This window comes from Mus musculus, chromosome 4, assembly GCF_000001635.26.
Source record: "Mus musculus strain C57BL/6J chromosome 4, GRCm38.p6 C57BL/6J".
Taxonomy (NCBI): Eukaryota; Metazoa; Chordata; class Mammalia; order Rodentia; family Muridae; genus Mus; species Mus musculus.
This window is the reverse complement of record NC_000070.6, coordinates 46488579-46511794: the sequence shown is the minus strand read 5'-3', so window position 1 is coordinate 46511794 and position 23216 is coordinate 46488579. Positions and strand designations below refer to the sequence as shown.

Here is a 23216-nt window from a genome sequence, read left to right as displayed (position 1 = left end):
CTAGAATCCTCCCTATCTTAACCACTTGATAACATGTGAAAAGGAACAAAAGGGCTCCTAACACCAGAAAAAATTCAAGGCCAAACATATTCCACTTTACTTCTGATAGACTGTCTTGAATTTCGTTAGAAAGTTCAAGATCGGACTTACCTCGTAAAGCTGTACTCACTGGTACTCTCGTTCCCCAGCTGAAAAGTTCTGAATTCATACAGTTGAATCCTTCTTAACAGTCTGCTTTACGGGAACCTTTATTACCGCGACCCGCAGTTCTGGTTCTGGAATGAGGGATCTTCCTTGCGCCAGTCCCGAGTTTTTTCTCGTCCCGGAATTCGGCACCAATTGTTATTAGACGCGTTCTCACGACCGGCCAGGAAGAACACCACAGACCAGAATCTTCTGCGGCAAAGCTTTATTTCTTACATCTTCAGGAGCCAGGGTGCAGGAAGCAAGAGAGCAAGAAGCAAGAGAGCAAGAAGCAAGAGCGAGAGAAAACGAAACCCCGTCCCTCTTAAGGAGCATTCTCCTTCGCCTCGGACGTGTCACTCCCTGATTGGCTGCAGCCCATCGGCCGAGTTGACGTCACGGGGAAGGCAGAGCACAAGTAGTCATAAGATACCCTTGGCACATGCGCAGATTATTTGTTTACCACTTAGAACACAGGATGTCAGCGCCATCTTGTAACGGCGAATGTGGGGGCGGCTCCCAACATATGTATGCATCTGCGTGTCTGTATGTGGGTGTGTGCACACGAGTGCAGTGTCTATGGAGGGGGGAGGGGGCGTGTGCTTTCCTGGAGCTGGAGTTACAGGTGGTTGTAAACCACCCAATATGGGTGCTGGGAACTGAGCTCAGACCCTCTGCAAGATCAAGAAACACTTTTAACAGCTAATCCATGGCTCCAGTCCCTCAACCCCACCAACACACACACACACACACACACACACACACACACACACACACACTCATGCACATATTCAATTTCCTGCTGTTGTACCTTCCTCAGGCTCAGCCCAGCTTTCAGGGAAGACTGCTCCTCTCCTCCAGTGCTAAGCTGAGGCTCACCCGGCCGCCATCAGTGAGTGGCTGCATGCACCCCCACACACACCGCACACCCCCTCCAACCCCCTACCCCAGAGTTTGTATTTTCTAAATTTGCATGTGACTCTTGGGAGAGATGTGCAAGGCTCCAGTTTTGCCGCCCTTTGGTGTCTGTCTGTGCTGCCTACATGAACTGCCTCACACCTTGCAATTCCAATTCCTTACAGACATAAACTGCCAGCTTTCAAACTCCTCCAGCACCAAGCCAGGCGCCTTGTTGAAAACCAGCCCCTCGCCAGAGAGAGCTCTCTTCTTGAAATGTGAGACCGGGGAGTGGGAGAGGGAGGTAGGGTGGGAGCAAAGGTGGATGGGGGCCAGGAAATGAGCCCCCCAACTTCCTGTTAAGAGACTGTTTCCAAGTAAGGTTAAGCATTTTTGCTGGGTGTGTGATCCCACACAGGCTTTAGACCCAGTGCTTAGAGGCTCAGGCAGGGAGATCTCAAGTTCTAGTCTACCCTTGGCTATATGGTAGGACCTTGTCTCAAGACCAAAACAAATGACACAGAAAGCTTCTATTATTTATTTGCCTTTGTTTTTGAGACAGAGCCTCCTGTAGCCCATGATAGTCTTAAACTTACTATATAGCCAAGGCTAGACTTGAACTCCTGATCCTCCTGCTTCTCTCTCTCTCTCTCTCTCTCTCTCTCTCTCTCTCTCTCTCTAGTGCAGGGACTGCTGGTGAGTTCAACTATGACCACCTTATTATTACATACAACATGGTATTCTATACACACTGTTTTATAATCTGTTTTCATTTATTGGGAAATTATGAACCATCTCTATTTGTTCCCCTAAAAATTTACAGAAGAAGAGGGTGGGGGCATCTCAGTGATAGAATGCTTGCCTGGTGTGTGTGAGGCATGTCTGGGTTTAATTCCTAGAGTCATAAGCGAGAGAGAGAGAGAGAGAGAGAGAGAGAGAGAGAGAGAGAGAGGAGAAAGGGAAAGGAAAGGAGACATAGAGAGGAAGACAAGGAGAATAATATATGTAGTGCATGCATTTTGTGAAGAAAATCATAAATTAAAAAACCAAAAGAAAAAAGCTATTTTACCCAAAGTTAACTGCGGTCAGTGTTTCCACAGATTTCTCTTTCAGACTTTTAAAAATAGTGTCACCAGGTAGTGGTGGTGCACGCCTTTAATCCCTGCACTCAGGAGGCAGAGGCAGGCGGATCTCTGAGAGTTCTAAGTCAGATTGGTCTACAAAGCAAGTTCCAGGTCACAGAGCTCTGTTACATGGAGAAACCCTGTCTCAAAAAACCAAAAATATGTTTAGTGGTTGGTGATGGCACAAACCTTTAATCCCAGTACTCAGAAGGCAGAGGTAGGCTAATCTCTAAATTCAAGGCCAGTTTGGTCTACACAGTGAGTTTTTGGACAGGTGGGGCTACACAGAAGAACCCTATCTATAAAACAAAACAAAACAAAACAAAACAAAAAAACGAAAACCAAAACAAAAATGAAACAAAATAAAACTGTCAAGGTATTTTAAAGTAGCACCAAGTTATAATCTTTTGTAACTTTATGTAATAGTATAACAACAACACCCCATTTCAATATTGCTATTTTAAAAGCCGCCAGCTAACACATCACAGGAACACTTATTTTTCTCAAGACACACAGCTTTTACAAGTTACCCCCAAAGCTCACAGCAACTCTATTAAAAGTTGCTGGGGTTTTGTTTTGTTTTGTTTTGTTTTTCTTGTTGTTTTAAGACATGGTTTTCCTCTGTAGCCCAAGTGAGCTTCAAACTTACATCAGCAGGGCCCAGCTTGAAACCACCAATACTGTTCCATTTGTTACATTAGTGCATTGAACAAATGAGGGGATAAATATGCCTTATTTGCTGCATATCTTCAGGAGTAACTTTCTCTCTCTCTCTCTCTCTCTCTCTCTCTCTCTCTCTCTCTCTCTCTCAAGTTTTATTTATTTATTATTTATATGAGTACACTGTAGCTGTCTTCAGACAACCCAGAAGAGGGCATCAGATTCCATGACAGATGGTTGTGAGCCACCATGTGGTTGCTGGGAATTGAACTCGGGACCTCTGGAAGAACAGTCGGTGCTCTTAACCACTGAGCCATCTCTCCAGCCCCCAGGAGTAATTTCTCAAAGTGGTATCATTAAGCACACATTTTTTAAAAAAAGAAACATTTGAAAAATAAAATGCTTTTAAAGAGAAGCACACTGAACAAAGGGGAAGTAAACGTTCCTTCATCTCCTTCCCACCAAGAAACTGAAAGTTCTAGACGCCTTCTTTGTGTTCCCGCATTTACTACACGAAAGGATGACAACTGTCTCCGTTTCTAAGTGTTTAGCATAGAAAATCTTCTAACTTCAGAGACTGGAAAGCAAGCCCTGTGGTTTAAGAACTTTTGCTCACAACCCTCTGTAACTCCAGTTGCAGGGAATCTGGCGCCTTCTTCTGGCCCCTGCTGGCACTGCACATTACACTGAGCTGCACGTAAAGCGCGACTCAACGCCCATAAAATAAACACACACACAAACTAGTATCACCACTGAAATATGTTTGATATGATTCAAGCGTGTGTCACGAATATGCCATTAAGTTTTTAAAAGTAGGTTGCCTAAGAGCATGCATAGCATGATACCAAAATTAGGACCAAATATAAGCCTCAAAATTAAGGGATTAAAAGGTCAGAGGACATGCAACCGAGTCCTAATGGTTTAAGAGTTTCCATTTTTCTTTCTCTTTTTTTGACTGGGTCTCTTTATGTATCTCTGCCTGTCTTGCAACGTGCTACTATGTAGACCTCACTAGGCCGGCCTCCAACTCGCAGAACCTCTGCCTCTGTCTCCTGACTGGTGGGATTAAAAATGTGCTCCTCCTTCCTCGGCAGTAAGATTGCTTTTCTTTTTTCTTTTCTTTTCTTTTCTTTTCTTTTCTTTTCTTTTCTTTTCTTTTCTTTTCTTTTCTTTTCTTTTCTTTTCTTTTTATTAGCAATAATTTCCACGATCCAAAGTCAAGCCGCATAGAGCGTGTAAAAAACCTCAGTTTCCCTCTCACCCTGCCCAACAGCTTTTTGATTCCCACCGAACTTTTTGGCTCCGGTAGGAACCAGAGCTTGGAAAGGGAGCGGGGCGGGGCGGGGCGGGGCGGGGCGGGGCGGGGCGGGGCTTCTTTGCCCCCGCCTATCAGACTGCCTTTCCCCGCCCCTCTCCGCGGACGCACGCTCAGGCCGAGGTGGGCGGGCCCCACGTGGCTCCGCCCAGGCTTTCTGACAGCTGTCCTCCCCGCCCCCTCTGCAGACGCCCGTACGCCAACGCTGGACCCGGACACGATGCACGCGCGCCTGCGCCTGTCGCCGGACGGTCTGACAGTCCGCTGCTCGCTGCTGGGTCGCCTGGGGCCGCGTCCCGCGCCGCGGTTCGACGCGCTGCGGCAGGTGCTGGGCCGCGACGGCTTCGCAGCCGGACGCCACTACTGGGAGGTGGACGTGCAGGAGGCCGGTGTGGGCTGGTGGGTGGGCGCGGCGTACCCGTCGCTGCGCCGCCGCGGAGCCTCCGCCGCCGCCCGCCTGGGCTGCAACCGCGAGTCGTGGTGCGTAAAGCGTTACGACCTAGAGTACTGGGCCTTCCATGACGGCCAGCGAAGTCGCCTGCGGCCCCGCCGCGACCCCCACCGGCTCGGCGTCTTCCTGGACTACGAGGCCGGCATTCTGGCCTTCTACGACGTGGCGGGTGGCATGAGCCACTTGCACACCTTCCACGCCGCCTTCCAGGAGCCGCTCTATCCAGCCCTGCGCCTCTGGGAGGGGCCCATCAGCATCCCTAGGTTGCCCTAAGGGAAATCGGGCTTTCTTTTCCTAGGCTTGTCTCCAGTTGTCCCCTGTGCGCCCTGCCCCCCAACGATGCCTTTATAGTGCATATTCCTGAAAGGGGCACCCCGCTGCCTGTGTCTGGGAGACTATCGTGCAGCGCCTAGAACCTCCTGGCACACAGTAGGCACACAGTATCAGTGAATGTCTCCCAGCAGGGGCAAGTAGTTCCCCTACAGTTTCCGTTTGAGCCAGCTGCTCTACAGCCACTTCAGCTTGTCCAGGTCGCCTTGATCCAGAGCACCTGAGAGGGTTCTTGTCTGAGTCTGCATCCTCTTGCTTCTTCATCTTCTACACTAAAACCAGGGTGGGCATCCTGAAACTTAGCTTGGCCTCTTGGGATTAGAGGGAGGCTCTGTAAGAGCTACAAAAACAACACGGGAAGCGCTTTTCCCATGTCAATCTTTTTCAGACATGCTCCGGTCAGAAGCTAGATCACAGTTGCACCTTTGAACCATTGTGCTTCCCACCATAAATAGGAAAACCGGCTCTCTGCCTGTGTCAGTTCTCAGGCATATCTGCCCCCAAGAAATTCCCTCCCAAGCCCCCAAAAACAACAGATTGGGCCTGCAAATCCCTCCACCACACCCCCTCAGAAAACTATTAGGCCTGTAAATCTGGGACCTGTCACTCCAGTTACTTTCTAAGGACATCCGTGTCCTTCCCTCCCAGGCACTTCCTGGGTGATCAGTAGGTAGACTGCTACCCACAGGAGAGAAAACTACTGAGATGGGTTCAAAGGGCAGGACATACCTAACGGGAGATGCTACATCTTCGTCATTCACATGACCAGAGCTTTAACCACACCCTCCACTGCAGGAGGGGCCAGGCCAGGCATCTCTTACTAGGTGCTGTTGAACATAGTCATACACTACACACACTTGACCCTTACAAACTGTTGTACCCCTGGCAGGATTGGTACACGTGAATCAGATAACAGAATCAGTGTTTCAGTCAGGATCCACACTGCCTGCCAGGCTGTGCTGTGGATGTGACAGCTCTTCTCCCTCAGTATTTACCTCAGTTTTCCTTGGGGCAAACCTGCTTCTAGAATGCCTTCATTGGTCCCTGAAATGAGGTTTCATACCCTTCAGGCTGAGGGATGAAATCGTTTGAGGGGATCTTAGCTTCCTGTCAGCTGTGTGGCCCCCATATGTAAAACGTGGGTCAGTGCCAGGTTTAAACAAGCCAAATTGCCTTAAAAACTATAATGTCGAATCAGGCTAGGATTTGTTAGCACCTCCAATAGATTCTTTCTACCTTGTCGCAGTGCTGGACCACAGATGGCCAGCAGCTGGGTGGCAGCCAAGGGAGCTAGCTGCCTTAATATTCTCAGGGGAGTCTCCTTGGCATCCATGCTGTTGACAGTACAAAGCATACGTCTTCACGCTCCTGACTTTGTAGAATTTACCTCAAAGGTACACAATTGATTTTCCCGGTGCTTGGTCTAGAACCAGTGGCCTTGCACAAGCTGAGCAAGGGCTTCAGGCCCAACAGGTGTTTGTAAGAAAAAGGCTTAGTCAAGGCCAGGGAAGTGGAGGACAGAAACCTCTGTGACAAGTTTTCTTTTTCTTACTTTGGTTTTTCGAAACAGGGTTTCTCTGTGTAGCCCTGGCTGTCCTGGAACTCACTTTGTAGACCATGCTGGCCTCGAACTCAGCAATCTGCCTGCCTCTGCCTCCCGAGTGCTGGGATTAAAGGTGTGCACCACCACACCCAGCTCAGACAACAGCTTTCTAATACATGCTTTGTTTAATAAAATAGGAATACTGTTCCTTGTAACTGTGTTCTTCGTTGGAAGTCAAGTGCATAGCATTCGGACTTGGATAAAATCTTGTTCACCTATCATCCCCTCCATAGCTTCCTTGACATTGTCAGCTGATCCTAAGTGAACGCCTCCAGCAATGGGGGGTTCAGAACTCATGGAGAGAACGACGTTCTCCTGAACATTGGTTTTGTGGGGCAGAAGACCCCTAAGTCTCATGGTATATGCACGAGGTTGTCAGGGGATAGCTGGTGGAAGTCAGCTTGGGCTTTCAGGATGGTGAGCGATAGCTGAGGGATGAATTGTGTGCATCTAATCGTCTGCTACCTGCAGAGCCATCTCACTGGCCTTTAAATTATTCTGTGGAAGCAAACCCAACTCCCAGTTGTTTCTAGCTACTACCACTACCACCATCACCACACATACACACAAAGTGAAACATGTTTGTATTCCTCCTTCCGCACCATGGAAGCCTCCTGTAGTCTCTAGCTTCTAGAGAATTCAGGGGTACTCATACCTACAGTGGCATCTCTTCTGCCCATAAATTCCACTTTGTCAGTGACACTGGCCTGTGGTGACCCCATACAGGTGGTGCTAGTGATAGAAGCTTTGGTGTTCTGAGGGACAGCTTGTTCCAGAAAGCAGTTTATGACAGCAAGTGATCTTGACTGTGGGGCCCAGGCTAGATTCTATCATGTTCTGATCAGAAATCTAGGGGGGATGCAGGTGGGGAGGCTGGTGAGATGGCTTAGCAGATCAAGGTGTTTGCCACCAAGCCTGGCAACCTGAATTCAATCCCCAGGGCCCCACATGGTGGAACTCTAGAATCAACTCCTAAATAAGTTGTCCTCTGACCTCTATACAGGGTGCACACCCACCCATACGTATACAAACAAAAGAGAGAGGCTGGAAAGATGTCTCCATGGCTAAGAGATACTGGCTGCTCTTGCAGAAGACCCAAGTTCAGTTTCAGCAACCACATGGTGGCTCAGAGCTGTTATCTCCAGTTCCATGTGACTGAACCCTCTCGTCTGGCTTCTGTAGGCACCAGAAACACGTGATGCAGATATACATGTAGGCAAAACAAATGTAAAGAAAAAAAAAAAAAAAAACAAAACTGAATCCTTGGCTCTCCACTCCCTAAAGAACTTGGAAGGCTCTGAGCCCTCTCCACATGCCACTCCTACCAACCATCACTTCCCAGCTCCTGGACGTTTCCCAAGCCTGCACACAATCCATCCCTCAGCTACTGCCCAATCTACAATGCTAAACTAGCGGAAACTTCCAGGGGAGGGGGAGATCAGTGGGCCATCGAGACGAGTCAGCTGGTGAAGGAGACTGCTACCAAGCCTGATGCCCGACTTTGATCCTCGAGACCAACAACAAGATGGAGGGTCAGAACTGACCTCCGTTAGCTGTCCTCTGTAACTCCTGCACACATACACACACATCAAAGTAAGTACAGGTCAAACATGGTGGCGCACAGCTTTAATCTCAGCCCTCAGGTGGCAGAGGCAAGCAGATCTCAGGGTCTGAGTCCAGTCGGGTATACAGGGTGAGTTCCAGGCCAGCCAGGATAGAGTGAGATCTTATCTTTAAAAAAAAAAAAAGTGGAAGGTTTTTTTTTTTTTTAAATAAGATGAAGACAAGGAGATACTTAAAAAGAACAAAATGATTAATCTCAGCATTGATTCCAAAGAACAAAGTGAATGTGACAGTGAGCCTCGGTAAGAGTTCATGCCCTTAAACAAGTCAAACAATAGCACCTTTGTCTGGGTTTGTAATCTGTCATATGTGACAAGACCCTGGTGCTTACGGCAGGGCTGATGTCTGCACCTCCCCCATGGTTAAGATGAACAAGCTCCACCCCCTCCACCCCACCCCCCACCCCCCAGACCCGTGTTCCTCCCTGCTTCCCATTCCCCTTCTCACAGCTGCCTCTGCTTGGCCAACTGTACCGTGGGTTAGTGTGCACCTGATGTCTGAGGACAGGCCTCTGAGAAAGGGACTGGCTGCTAAGAACCGTAGGCCTCTGGCGGTGACACTGCCAAAGGGGGTGAACGCTCTGTCCCTGCCTTCGCTCACAGAGTTGGGAGAGCTTGTCTCTGCCCACAGGGGCTCAGGCAGAGTCTAATGCCCACCGTTCGGTGCTCTATGAGGAGCTGAGAGCTCAGGTCCCTGGAGTTGCTTTGTAGAGTGGGAAGTTGAAGGCTGAAGATGTCAACAGAGCCACACAGAGACCCTAAAGGAGCTGCATGTGCTCTGGGCCACCTTCTCTGGCTGGACGCTCCGAAGCACAACAGCCTCGTTGGCTCCTCCTTCCCAATGGGCTAGACACAGGTGGCCACTGCGACAGGGTGGCCTGGAGACTGACATTCCTGCCCCTCTGCACCCAACACACTGGACAGCAGCAGCAGGGTGGCTGACAAGCCGCAGTGGCACTTTTATTTTAAGCCTTGATTTTCTTGCTGTGACTTTCCACGGATTCTTCCATGACCGTGTCATCTTCTTCGATAGTGACCAGCACCTTTTTGCCCGCTAGGTTGAAGATGTCTTCAGGAGGATAGCCTTTGGGCTCCCCCACCTTCACAGTGAGCATGTCCAGGGTCAGGGTGGTGCCTGCTGGGATTTTCACTTTGGCTACCACAGACTTGCCGAGCTGTAGACGAAGGAAGCTCGGTCAGTGTCAGATCCTAGAAAAAAAAATAACTCCTGCACACCAGCCGTCCCTGTACTGGGACCCCACAGCAGGTCCCATTTACCCTCACCCCAGTACCCAGAGCAGCACCTCATAGAAAAAAAAAAAGACCCAGCCGAAGTCAGGGGACTTCACAGACCAAGAGGAGAGGCCTTTCCAGTAAGCCAGCATATTGGAAAGGGCTCAGGCTCAGATAGATCCAGGCTCAGTACCTGTTGGCCTGGGATGCTATGCTTTGGTTTCCCTGTTAAAAGGTGCTGGCACCTTGTCAGAATATTAGCAAAATGTGAGAGAGAGTGCTCACAACATACGACAGCTGTGATCACTCTTGTCACTGTCTAGCTAACATCTAATGGGACACTTAGGTCAAAGAAGGAAGGAAGCTTGGTCAAGCTGCCGATAACTCAGATGAGAACCTAAGAGGACACCAACCCTGCTGCCACCATGTTCTATAAAATAAGGTCATGGAGGGCTCACGAGCAATGAGGGTGACTGGTATTCAAATGACAAGGGGCGCTCAGGAAGAGAACAGACCAGGGTGGGGCGGGTGGGGGGGGTGGCAGGCGCGGAGGCCAGGAGCTGTCTGAAGCTCCCAACCAGTGCCTCTGCCGCCCTGTAAATACTCTGCAGCAGCATCTGCAGCTTACACACGAGAGCCTCGAGGTCTAATTCTGCGTGGACTTAGCACCAGGAAAGGCTGTGGCCCTTGCTATGTTTCACTTCACCCTCTGCTCTGAGCACTACCCTTCACGCCCAACTCCTAGAACTTGCACACTGGTTTCCTGCACAACTCTCTCCACTTCATTTGCAAGGCTGTTAGATTCTTTTACTGCTAACTCCCCAGTATGTGTGCAGCTGTAATTTAGGGAGGTAGTAGGTAGTCTCCCCTGGAATAAAAGATGACAGTGTTCTTCATGTATACCTAGTGTCTGGTCTCTGCCCGACCCATATAACTGCAGGCGAGGAGTCTTGCACACGGCTGTCCTGCGACTCCTGGCTCTAAACTCAGAAGGGCAGAAAGGTCTGGGCCATAGCTTTCAAGAAGCCAGGAAGCATGCCTCAGCCTCGCCACCCCTGCCCAGCAGCCCTGCGATGATGCCTGTGGCCAACCCTGTGCCCCAGGCATGCACACTCCACGTGACCCAGGCTTGACCATCTCACGACTTCACATCCAGAATCCTAGGGCCACGGGCTTCAGAGCCTTAGTGGAAAAGCTAATGCGACCAGAGGTGGCTGACACGCCCGAACTCCTCTTATGGAACACATTTCCCTGCCACCCATGTAGTCTGGTGAAGCTCAGAAGGATGAGTAGACACTCCTTCACCAGCTTATCTATCAGACCCACACAGGTCATCCTGAGCAAGTGTGTCGCCCCTGCCTCAGGAGAGCGAGGCTGGGCGGTCAGGCAGCACCCACCTTCTCATTGCAGGCCATCTCACAGGGCAGCAGCTGCTTGGTTGGGGAGCCCAGGGCCCGCTCCACCAGGCGCACAGACCGCACCAGCTCTGCCAGCTCCCCAGGCTCCAGCGAGGCTGAGTGGTCACTCCCCTTCCAGGTCTTGTCCAACGTTATGTGACGTTCCAACACCTTGGCCCCCAGAGCCACGGCGGCCACAGATATGGCGATGCCCGTCTCGTGCCCGGAATACCCGATGGGAATGTCGGGAAAGAGCTTCTGGTATTCCTGTGTGAGAGAAGAGGGAAGTGGCTGCCCTTCTGGGCTTCACACGCAGTACCCCATCCCAGCCCGTCAGAGCAGAGCCGCCACGGGAGAGACAGTAAGGCACTCTGACCAATCCTTTATGAGACGAGAAAAAGTCTCTCATTGAGGGCGGCTGGGAATGCAGGAAGAGCACCCACTGTACTCGCTAGTTTTATGTCAGCTCGACATAAGGGCTGCAGTAATCAGAAGAGGAAGGACCCTCAATTGAGAAAATGTCTCCATAAGACCTGACTGCGGGACATTTCCTTAATTAGTGATTGCGGGAGGGATCAGCCCATTGTGGACGGTGCCACCCGTGGGCTGGTGGTCCCGGGGTCTATAAGAAAGGCTAGGGCTAGGGATGTAGCTCAGTGGTAGAGCTGGGCTAGCGTGCCATGCCTGGGGCTCAGTCCCCAGCACTGTGAGTGAACAAGCAGTCAAGGCTCCGCTGTCTCAAGGGAGCTGGGCGCTCACCGAGATGACGCGCAGGTTGGCATCCTCGGGCTGTAGTGGGTACGCGCTGGTGCATTGGAGGAAGCAGAAGTTGGGATTCAGCGGCTTCACGATCTGATAGACTTGCTTCATGGTGTCCATTGACTGCATCCCGCTGGAGATCACCATAGGACGACCTGGAGAACCCGGCACCTTCTTCACAGGGGCTCAGACTCTTCCCCCACCCACATCTAAGACACCGCACCAAGACTGAGGAGGAGATACACTGTCCTCGGCACCATGCTTCAGCGAAGGGAAGCACACCAAGGACCTCAACCCTGAGGGGAAGAGAGGCATCTCTGCTAATCAAGAGGCTGCCCAGGACAGACGAGCTTCATCTCTTCCTACAAATCTCAAGTCTGAAACACTCGAAATTCTGGATCATTCCTAGCCCCAAGCCTTGTGGACTAGAGATACGCAGCCTGCAGTATGGTGATTCGCCAGTGCAAGAGCACAACTGAGAGAGGCCAAGAGCTACCAGCCCTGTTGCTGGCCTGCACAGAGCCCCGTCCTTACAGCTTCTGATACCTTGCCCATGAGATAAGTACAGAATATCCCAGTAATACGACCTGCTTCCATCCCAGGTTTGAAATGAGGGAAGGGAAATTCACACGGGGGAATCCATTTAGTGTCGTGTGGAGACGTTAGGGAAGAGATTCCTGCACTGGCCAGGGATGTGGCTCCATGGTGGTACTCATACAGGTGCCCGGGGCATTGGGTTCAGTCCCTAGCACTGTCCCAAAACGAAAGGGTAGAAGCAGGTTTCTAAGATGGGTCTCCAAAGCTGGGTGTGGTGGTGCACATCTTTAATCTCAGCACCCGAGAGGCAGAGACAGGCAGATCTCTAGGAGTTTGAGGCCAACCTGGGCTACACAGCAAGTTCCATGCCAGTCAGACTACATAGAGAGACCCTGTCTCAAAACAAAACAAAACAAAAACAAAAACCCAAAAACCCAAAAACAACAGAAACAGTGGAGTACCCATAAGCGCTATTACCGTGAGCAGCCACTAGGGGGCAGAAACACAAAGCTTGGGGTCTGGTTTTAGGAAAGACGCTTACCTTTCTTGGCTGTCTTTTCCAGGTAGGGAAAATTGTTAGTGTCCCCAGATCCAACTTTGAAAAAGGGAACATTCAGTTCGTGCAGAAACTCAACTGCCATCTACAAAAAATCAGAGGGAATACCTTTCACTATTGGTCAGAACTCTGTCCTTGTGGTATAGGACAGAGGAAGCTGGCGCAGACCAGAGAATGCATCATTCTATGTCTGCACACCCATCTGTCCAGGGAACACTCAGGGCTTGTTCCGGCCATCAGTTGCTACAAGAATCTGTGAAGGAAACACTACCTCTGGCCAGACTGTTCTTTCCCCCAAAGACTTGTAAACAAAAGCAAAAGGGCTGTGACCTACGCATGACCCAGAGCCAGGCAGAAAGAGTGACCAGCCCTCAAAGGTCAACAACCAGAAAGAAGACACTGACTCCTACCAGGAGAGGCAAATGGAGCAATCTGTGTCCTGGTTTGACCTGCTCATCAGCAGCTGGCCTGTTCAGACCTTGAACTGTGGGGCCTGCAAGAAAGCCAACCAGCCGCCATTCAGACTCAATGAACCCTATAATGTAGGATGCAACCAGAAGACTCAGGAGGCTGGGAGCTGTCAGCAAATGGTTCCAGGACAATCTTGGGGGGAGATGGACAAGTACTTCTCTGGCCTGTGTGAGGCCCTGGGTTTGATCCCTAGCACCACACACACACACACACACACACACACACACACACGCACACACACACCACCCAAAAGTAAAATCTCATATTCTGTTATCCTGTTAAATTGCAAGAACTAATAAGGGTGGATTCTCTTATGAGTTCAAAACCAGCCTGGTCTTACACAGCAAGTTTCGGGTCAGCAAGGATGACATAATAAGAACTTGTCTCAAAAAAGAAAACAAGAGCTAGAGAATGGCTCGGGGGTTAAGGACACTGGCTGCTCTTCCAGAGGACCCAGGTTTGATTCCCATCATGCACGTGGAGGCTCACAACCACCTGTAACTCCAGTTCTAGGAGACCCGATTCCTTCCCTCTTCTGGCCTTCCAGGGTATCAGGCATTCAAATGGTACACAGACATATTTGTAGGCAAAACATCCATACCCATAAATAAAAATAAATTATGTTTTTTAAAAAACTTGAAAAATGAAAAAAGACATTTTTAAACTAGCCCACGGCCACAGACCTCCATTCACCTTCCTGGCAGGTTTAGAACCTCTAGCAGACAAAGTGTGGGCTCAGGAGACAGACTAAGCAAGCGCAGGTAAGGACGCCTAGTGCAGAAAAAAAAATCTCAAAGATTTACCTACAGGGACTATGAAATATGAAATGGAATTCTATCATCTTCTAGTTATTATTTTTTTAAACTGCTAGGAGGAAGGAGTGCACCTCATTTTGCAATCCCCCTGGGGAACTATCGACATCTAGTGGCCATTTTGAGAACTGCCCCTTTGGTTCATCACCCTGGCAAGGAGCAAACCTGCCACCTTTAGGTTAGGACCAGCTGGCTTCCTCTAACCTGCCCTACTGCTGTGAGACCCCTCCCCTGGCACAAGCCATACAGCCCTATCACCTCCTCTTTTCAGTTTGCCTTAAAGTAATTCAATCAATTAATAGCTCCCCAGACGGTGACTGGGTTCAGTGACAGAACAGGACACTCCCAGTAGACTAGTGCTGAGGGAACTTTGACCAGCTCACTGCTCCTTAGGACATAAACCTCTCTGGTCTTAAAGCCAGGTCTATCAACCTGATTTGACTGAGGATTGCTTTTCTTCGCTTTCTGAGACAGGCTCTTATTCTATGTTGGCCTGAAACTTGCTATGTAGCCTACACTGGCCTCCAATTCTTGATTCTCCTGCCTCAGTCTCAGTCACAGGCATGTACCATTGTGCCAGGCTGACTGACTCAGAACTGTTTAAACTTTATTAAGAGGAGACAGTAGGCATGCCTTTGAACCAGCACTCCAAAGGCAGAGGCAGGTAGATGGAGTGTGAGGCCAGCCTGATCACAGGGAGTTCCAGAACACCCAGTGCTGCAGAGAGACCCTGCCTCAAAAATAAATACATAAATAAAATAAGAACAGGCAGTGTGCGCTCACAGAACCTTTCTTCTGTGTGTATACTGAGAGAAGCTGTAGTCCAAAAAGGAGTTACTGAAAGAGGAAGGTTAGGGCTTCTCTTTCTTCAAACAACACCACCATACGTAGGCCAGGCTAGCCTCAAATTGCCTTTCGAATAGCCCTGCTTTGAGTGCTGGGGTTACAGGCATGGTCAGCCACACTGGGAAACTGGGGCTTTTCTAAAGCCCTTTCGGCTGGGGAATCACACCGGAGAGGAAAGAGAAGCCCGTGGTGACGATAGGGTGTGGGTGCAGGGGTGAGTGACCACTGGGGAACTGCACCAAAAATTCCTGGAAAAAAAAAAAAGGTATGTCTGGGGACTCCAGAGATGGCTCAGCAGTTAAGAGCACTGACCGCTCTTCCAGAGGTTCTGAGTTCAAGTCCCAGCAACCACATGGTGGCTCACAATCATCTATAACGGGATCCAATGACCTCTTCTGGTGTGTCTGAAGACAGAGACAGTGTACTCACGTAAAATAAATAAATAAATCCTTTAAAGAAAAAAGGTATAGAGTCTGGCTGTGAACAAAAACGAGGAGGAGGAAGAGGAGGAAGAAGAGGAAGAAAACAACTTCTGGAAGACCTATCTGCAGTACTGTGGGGAGACTGGAATTTTGTAGGTTCAGGAACCAATGACCTTTATCTTGGCCTAGTTTTAGCCTTCCGGTACAGCCATGCCTTGCCCTCTTTGTATCTGAACAGCTCATGGCAATAAATAAAAACCTCTTAGACGCTGTTAACTTAGTGGGGCACACTAGCTTCTGCCAATCTATGAGCTAAATGCCGACAGACACCCTGGGCCTACAGAACAGCTCCCCCACCTCGCTGTACCTACTTCTCTGCTGTACTTTCCAAATGTATTTTAAAGGTACCTCGATTCATGGCTTCCTTTGTTCTGTAAAACGATAAAAACCTTGCGATACTGCTCCACACTGGAGCATGGAATCTGGGGTAACCTAAATCTGTGTTCCCAGGCTCTTGTCACTCAGAATAGCTCCAGAATAAACTACCTCCTGGTCCCTTTAAGATGAGAGCTGTAGTTTTTACACTGACAGAGCACAGAGCCCAAAAGGACAGGCCAGCCCTGTCAGAGGCAGCAGGCACCCAGGGGAGAGAAGGAAGAGCGCAGTGGCAGAGCGGAGTCACTGCTCAGGTGCCCAGCAGGGCTGCCAGGCTCACGGCTTCTGCCTGCGGCCTCAATACTAAGCTTTCTTTGGTTAAAATCCACCTCCTCTGCACACCCTCCTGACACGTGTCCTACGAACTTTTTCAGACTCCATAAACTCCTGCCACACCTTAACCTCTCCTGAGCACACAGAGCCGCCCGGAACATCCTGCACAGCAGAGGAAGACAGAACTCGTTAAAATGATGGCTGGCAGAAGGAAGTCAGGAAGGTGAGTGCGGGAACCACCTGCCACTGAAACGGAGGTGGTGGACACGGAAGGACAGACAGAACCCAACCAAGCCAGCTCTAAGGAGGCCTGGCAGGAAATGCTGGCTTGGCAAAGCAAAATCAACTTAAGTCTTTTGTAAAGGTACTCCTACCCGTCTCTGTCTCACTGCCCCAGGCTAGCCGGAAAACTAGCCTCAAACAAATGAAGAGGAGCCTCCGAGCGGGGTTTCCAGCACAGCAAAGCAGCATTGCTTCCAGCTTGCAGGCTGGGCTGCCCAGGCTAGACGCCACCTCCCAACTGCTGGGACTATTAGTCTTTTCACTCTTTTTTTTTAACTTTTTAAAACTGTATTTTATTTGTTTGTGTAGGCTAGAAGAATATGAATAGAGTAATGCTCTCTATTCAGTCATTTCCCTCAGCCAATTCCAATGTCCCAAAGTTTAATTAACAGAACAGGGAAGCTGCCCTGAACTGAACTCAACACTTTGGGAGGTCTTTTCACTTTTTCTGGTTCGCTTTTTACCCCCTCTCCTACCATGACGGAAGAGAAGCAGCTCCTTCAAGTTCTATGGATGAACCTCGGTGTCAGGAAAAGGGTGATGTAGCTGAAACCTGAGCTCTCGGCCTCCCCTCATCCTTCTGTCCGTCTGTCCATCCATCCGTCCGTCTGTCATCCATCCATCCATCCGTCTATTGGTTTGCTTTTTGAGACAGGGTCCCTCTGTGTAGTATTGGCTGCCCTAGAACTCACTCTGTAGACCAGGCTGACCTCAACGCCGCCTGCCTCTGCCTCCCGAGTGCTGGGATTAAAAGCGTGCGCCACCACATCCGGCTCGTTTAGTTTTTAAATTTTCCGTATGTGTTTACTTAAAGCAGCATGGCATGAGGGCCACGGCGCACGTGTAGCTACGTGGAAATCCAAGGACAGCCCCCAGGGCTTGCTTTCTCCTTTCACCAGGAAGGACCTGGGAACTGAACTCTGACCACTGGACTTGGGGGACAACTGATATTATTGATAAGCATCTCACAGGCCCTGCTTATTTATTTTTGAGATGAACTCTCACTTTGTAGCTCTAAGTGGTCTGAAACTCATTATACAGTCTAGGCTGGTTTTGGACTCACGGCAATCCCCCTGCCTAAACTTACCAATGCTGGATGACAACCACAAGCTACCGTATGCGGCTTCCCACCTTTTTACAAGGGCCAATGTTTACAATTACAAATATATTCGGAAGTCTGGGAGACTAACACAAAGGCAGAGGTGTGTTTTATGTACCAGCTGTGGTAGGGCACACCTTTAATCCCAGCACTCCGAAAGGCAGGGGCAGGAGGCTCTGTGAGTTCAAAGCCAGCTTGATCTATATAGGGGGTTCTGATGGGGCTACAAGGTAAGACACAGTAAGCCAGAGATGGTGTATGCATACATACATACATGTGCACGCGTGTGAGAAACTCATCCAAAGACAGTAAAAGCACATCCCTACAGTCCACCCTAAGAGCCATTTCTAGAAACATCTCTGAGGAAGCATCTGAGGACACAGGGCAAGACTCATCTTGGTGTCTTGTTTTGAGTCAGTCTCGTGTATTTCAGTCTCACCTCAAGCTTACTGTGTAGCTGAGGCCGGCCTGAACTCATTCTCCTGCCTCCACCTTCCAAATGCTAGAGTTCCAAGCGGGGCCACTACCAACCCTGGCTTGGCAGCACGGTATATGAAACTGAAATAAACCAGGTGGACGTGCTACGTGCCTGTAATGGCAGCACTCAGGAGTCCGCAGTTGGAGGATCGTGAGGCCAGCGTGGTCTACGTCATGAGTTCCAGACCAGCCAAGGCTACATACTAAGACCCTGACCCTGTGTCCAAAACAAAAAACAAAAACAAAACAAAACCACCAACAAAAACCAACATTCTAGTTTATCTTCCAAAAGAAACACCGCACCACTATCAAAGCCTTCACAGGTGGAGTAGAGCTGTGTTCTAACGCTGACTGGAAAAAGAACACACAAACCAAGTGTGACAAGCCGTGAGTAACTAGCCATAACAGGCATGTAAGACTCAGAGAGGATATCCACAGAGAGACAATGTATAGGAGCCACAGGACGGTCCCTCCTGGTCCTGCTTTCTAAGCTTTCCATTCCAGTGTCCTGTTTCTAAACTGAAGTGTTTGACATTCAGAAAAGAGAGGGCACAGACTCATCAAAGCACAGAAGTCACGCCAGGCAGTGGTGGTGCCCCCCTTTAATCACAGAACTCTGGGACACAGAAGCAGGGAGATCTCTTGAGATCAAGGCCAGCCTGGTCTACAGAGTGCGTTCTCTCGGACACGGAGGGCTGCATAGAATGGGGGGAAGAAGAAATTATATTGCAAAATGGACCTGAGGCCCAATACCAGCTGGATCCTTCTTGGATGTCAGCACAGCAAGCGTTTGGGCCACTTACCTGTGGGTGATACCAGCAGCACCAGAGTGAGCCAGTCAGAGCTAGCTGGCAAGGGGTATGCTCCCAACCCATACCAGGTTCCCACAATGGGAAGGACCTTGGGGTTTAGCGTGGCTGCTCTGATCCAGAGGTTAGTTTTAAACTATGGTACCCTCTCTCAGAACCCCTGCTCTGGGCTTCTGGTCTTGGACCCAATACAGGTGAACAAGAGCCGGAATGGGCAATACACAAAGAGCCGCCTGCATCCCATGGCTCCACTCACAGCCGCTGGGCAGCCAAAGCTCACCTCGTCCATGCCAGAGGCAGTGAAGAAGATGCCGATCTCCTGCGCATAGCTCTGCAGCTCCTTGTACTGGTCGTGGCTGAATTCCAGATGCCGCTTGTGCTCCCCATACGTCTTCCCCCATGAATGCTTCGAAGTATATGGTCTCTCCAGGGCCTTCCGGTTAAACTTGAACTCCAACTCGCTCTTCTGAAACTTAGCGCAGTCGGCCCCACACTCCTGTAAAAAAAGAAATTAAAAGTTAAAAAATAAGTACACAGTTCTCACTAACTAGCCTTGGCTGGCCTGGAACTTGCTATGTAGACCAGTGATCTTCCTGCCTCTGCTTCCTTAGTGCTAGGATTAAAGACATGAACCAAATATTTCTTATGTAAGAAAAAAAAAAAAAAGAGAAAGACAAGACTCAGAAGGCAGAGGCAGGTGGATCTCTGTATACTATCTCAGCCTACTTATATACAGGACAGCCAGGCGGTACATACAGACTGTCTCACGAGAACCAAAAGAGAAAAATTGAAAAGAAAAGCACTCCCTCCACCATGTGGGTCCCAGGGATTGCAGGTGTGTGCACATGTACACCGTGTCATGTGGCTGAAGACCACTTGTGATGCCATCGCTAAGAGATCCGGGCCCCTACACTCAGGCGCATACTCCACACACAGACATACTGCTCAAGTACATGGGCTACTCCTAACACCTACACTTACCCGACCTTTCGCTTAATCAATAAACTCAGATTCTGATTCTGAGCACCAGAGTGAGGTCAGGCCCTGCAGCTGAACCGAGACCCTGAGGTGCTGAGGCGTCACCTTGGGCTGCACAATGCCACCTAAGCCAGCAATTCCTACTACTGAACTAATGTATCATATATTATAAAGGTGTTATCTTTTTTTCTAGGGGAGGCAGATTTCAAGACAGGGTTTCTCTCTGTAGCCCCGGCTGACCTAGCACTTGCTCTGTAGAGCAGGCAGGGCCTTGAAGTCAGAGATCCACCTGCTTCTGCCTCCCAAGTGCTGGGGGTTAAGGGCGTGCACCACCACTACCTGGCATAAAGGTATATTTTATATACCATTCTGGTGGTGCACACATTTGTCCCTGCACTTGGGAGACAGAGGCAGACAGATCTCTGTGATGCCAGTCTGGTCTACATAGAGAGGTCCAGGCCAGCCATGGCTACATAGTAAGACCCTGTCTCAAAAATACAAAAACAAAGAATAGAAAGATGGCTCGACTACTCTTACAGAGGACCCAAGTCTGGCTCCCAGCATCCACACCCAGCAGCTCACAACTGCCTAAACTTCCAGCTCCACGGAGACCTGATCGATACCTTTGCCTTCCCTAAGCACCTGCTGGCACACAAACATACATATAATTTAAATAAATAAATCATAGGGGAGAAAACACTTTAAACCAGGTAGTGTTGTGTGCCTTTAATCCCAGGCACTTAGGAGGCAGAAGCAGGCGTATTTCTGTGAATTGAATACCAGCTTGGTCTACATAGTAAGTTCCAAGTCATCGAGGGCTCAGGATCAGTCAACTCACAATGTCCTAACACTAGGCCGGGCTCTTGCTTACAGCCCCAGCCCCGCCACTGTGCCCCCTGACCCCAATACCCTCCAGAACTAAAGAGAACCCATGAGAAAAAAACTATAACTCTGTTTGCACGGTTTTATATTTCTAGGTTTTACAACCTCACCATACAAGGAGGTCACACCTTGGAAAAACAGGCTGTCCCTTTCAATCAAAAGCAGGAATTTCCCTCTTTATAGTCCAAAGGCAGGAAACCTGTGTTTAAAGGGAAGATTAAAAATTATACATTTTTGAAACGAGGTCTCATTAGGTAGCCCCTGATGAGCCTGGAACTTGCTAAGTAGTCCAAGCTGGCCTCGAACTCAGAGAGATCTGACTGCCTCTACTTCCAAGTGCTAGGATCAAAGATATCAATGAAGTTGACAACAAGCATCATAGGAATTAAAAGAGAGAGTACACAAAAGCACTTAGTTCCGCATCTCAAGAGTGACAATCTAAAACTGTGTTAGCAGTTATTACTTTAAAGTCCTTTTGTGCTTCAACAGTACTGTGATCACAAGACCAATTAATTAGTTCTAAGGAAAGGTAAGATAAAACTGAATTTGAGAGAGTCCATGTAGAGAGTGGAGTGCTATCTTGACACTCGATGGGGTTAGAAATAGCTGTGAGCAGCCATGTGGGTGCTGGGAACTGAACTCAGGTCCTTTGGAAAAGAAGCCAATGCTCTTAACCACTGAGCCATCTTTCCAGCCCCAGGAACTGCTGAATGTAATGACCCATGCCTACACTCTCGACACTTGGGAGACTATGACAGGAAAACGGGTCCAAGCTTGAGAGCCTAGCCTAGTCTACAGAGTAAATTCCAAGCCAATCTACATTACAGAGTGAGACTCTTGTCTCCAAAAACAATAATAACAATCAATTAAAAAGATAACAAACCAAAAAAAGAAAAAAGAAAAAAGAAATCACAGGGTAGACTTTATGAAAGCTGAGGGTTAGGGTCACAATGACGAACAGGACGGTTTCTCTTCAAAGATTCATTCAAAACAAAGAAAGGATTAAAAGAAAGTATGACAAGTCCTGAGTGAAGGCTAGCACCTGTAATCCCAGTACTTGGAAGCCTGAAGCAAAATATCTGAGGGATAGCCTGGGATACATGATGACTCCCAGTCTAGCCCAGGTTAGAGTAAGTCCCTGTTTTAAAAGGACTAGAAGCAAAACACCGTGAGACCTAGGGCTGCGGGCTGTAGCTGGAGAAGCCATCCCTGTCGTTCGGACTGAACGTGTGGAAACTTACTAAGAGAAGTGGGTGGGCGTGTAGTCACAAGCATCTCAGCAGCTGTAGTTAGTGGTCACCCAAGGAGCCCTGGACTAATTATTGTGCTTTTCACTCCTTCCCTTCACGGATGCTCATCCCAGCTCCATGAAGCCGGGTTTTCAAATCAGGCAGCTTAGTCCCTAACCCGATCTGCACTTTTTACCGGTTAGTAATCCAAACACTGGGACTGAGAAAAACCACACCAACTTCCAAGGACTGTAGACAAATATCACACGGGAGGATCTCTGGGGTGGCATATGACAAGCAGGAAGGGGCTGGGTCCCTAAGATTCTGGTTAGGTAGGAAGCCACGGAGCAGGCCAGGCAAGGGTAGGAGCTGATCTAAACAGAAAGAAGATCGGTTGGGAGGGCGAGCAAGAGCAGCTGTTAGACGGAGTTGGGGAGCCGAGGCAAGAGAGACGCGGAGCACAGGACCAGAAGGCAATCGCGGCCGCGCTCTCCCAAGCCCCTCCGTGAATTCTCCCGGGCCCCTCCGTTAGCCTGCCCCCCGCCCGGGTTCCCTGCAAACTCCTCCGTCAACCTTCCTGGGCTCCTCCGCTACTTACTCCTCCACGGGCCCCGCCCCTCACCTTGGCAGTGCGGATCATGCGCTTGGCCACATCTATGTCTCCTTGGTGGTTCTGGCCGATCTCCGCGATGATGAAGCACGGGTGCTTTCCACCCACCCAGCGCCCGGGACACAGCTCCAGTTCCAGCGGCATGGTGCATTACCCGCGCCTGCTTGCTGCCCCGGGCGTTTCCGCACCCGCCGCGCAGGCCCGCAGGTCTCAGCCCCGCCACGTCAGCCGGCGGCTGTCGCGCAGCCAATCCGCGGGCCCCGTCTCGCTCGACAGCCAATCGGAGCCTTACCTCTGCAGAGAGCGGGGAGAAAAGCAAGCCCCGCCCCTCCAGCGCTGCCTACGCCTCTAGACACAATTTGGTCTACTTTATGGCTAGATAGAAGAACAAGGAGAGAGTGCAGCCCATGAAGCAGTCAGGAAAGTAGGTGTTCTAGAGTTCGAATCCCATGGTTGCGGATTCTGAGACAGAACAGAAAGACGAGGAAATCTTGCGAGCATAAGACAGAGAGGAGCGCTCACCCAAGAATCTGCGTGATGTCTTTTGTCAACAGACTAACAGGAATTTCCACGCAGCCGCTAACAACTAACTGTAGTCTGCAGTTTTCTAGAAATCTCATGAAAAATCACGTTAGAGGGAAAGGGCAGACACCAAATGCCTCAGGAAACCCTAGTGGCTCCTGGTTTTGCCATATCAGGTTATACCCCATCCAAGGCATCTCTGGAGCCACCTCACTTTCCAAGAGAGTGAAGGAAATGGGTGGTGGTGGGGAATCTTAGTAACCTTGTGAGATGCAACTTGAGAAGCACTAAAATGGTATTTGTGGCTAACATTAAGACAGTTATGACTCTCTGGTCTTCTCAAGCATTGTTTACATTCTTCCCTGAAACAGAAGTATCATATAGAATTGTAAGACAGTATAT

General features: G+C 49.6%; 2 protein-coding genes and 1 non-coding gene across 6 annotated transcripts in view; 1 reads left to right on the top strand and 2 right to left on the bottom strand.

Annotated features, from left to right (window-relative positions):
• The window catches only part of Trim14 (tripartite motif-containing 14), a 31079-nt gene extending 24356 nt beyond the window's left edge, over positions 1-6723 (top strand). Inside the window, exons 5-6 of one of the 4 annotated variants that reach the window (NM_029077.4) lie at positions 1266-1358; positions 4368-6723. In NM_029077.4, the coding sequence (NP_083353.1) occupies positions 1266-1358; positions 4368-4903 (629 nt within the window). In that variant the 3' untranslated portion in view covers positions 4904-6723. The other 3 variants (XM_017320419.2, XM_017320421.2, XM_017320420.2) reach the window with 3 other exon arrangements.
• Positions 6724-8356: 1633 nt separating this feature from the next.
• Nans (N-acetylneuraminic acid synthase (sialic acid synthase)) lies at positions 8357-22466 on the bottom strand. The gene is made up of 6 exons (NM_053179.3): positions 22305-22466; positions 18874-19089; positions 12653-12752; positions 11575-11729; positions 10816-11082; positions 8357-9360 (listed from the first exon to the last, which is right to left on the bottom strand). The coding sequence occupies exons 1-6, from the start codon at positions 22434-22436 to the stop codon at positions 9151-9153; spliced, it is 1080 nt and encodes a 359-aa protein (NP_444409.1). The 5' UTR covers positions 22437-22466; the 3' UTR covers positions 8357-9150.
• On the bottom strand, positions 16510-16640 carry Gm22247. The gene has a single exon (XR_003955480.1). It is a non-coding gene; the product is annotated as a small nucleolar RNA SNORA36 family (small nucleolar RNA).
• Positions 22467-23216: the final 750 nt, after the last annotated feature.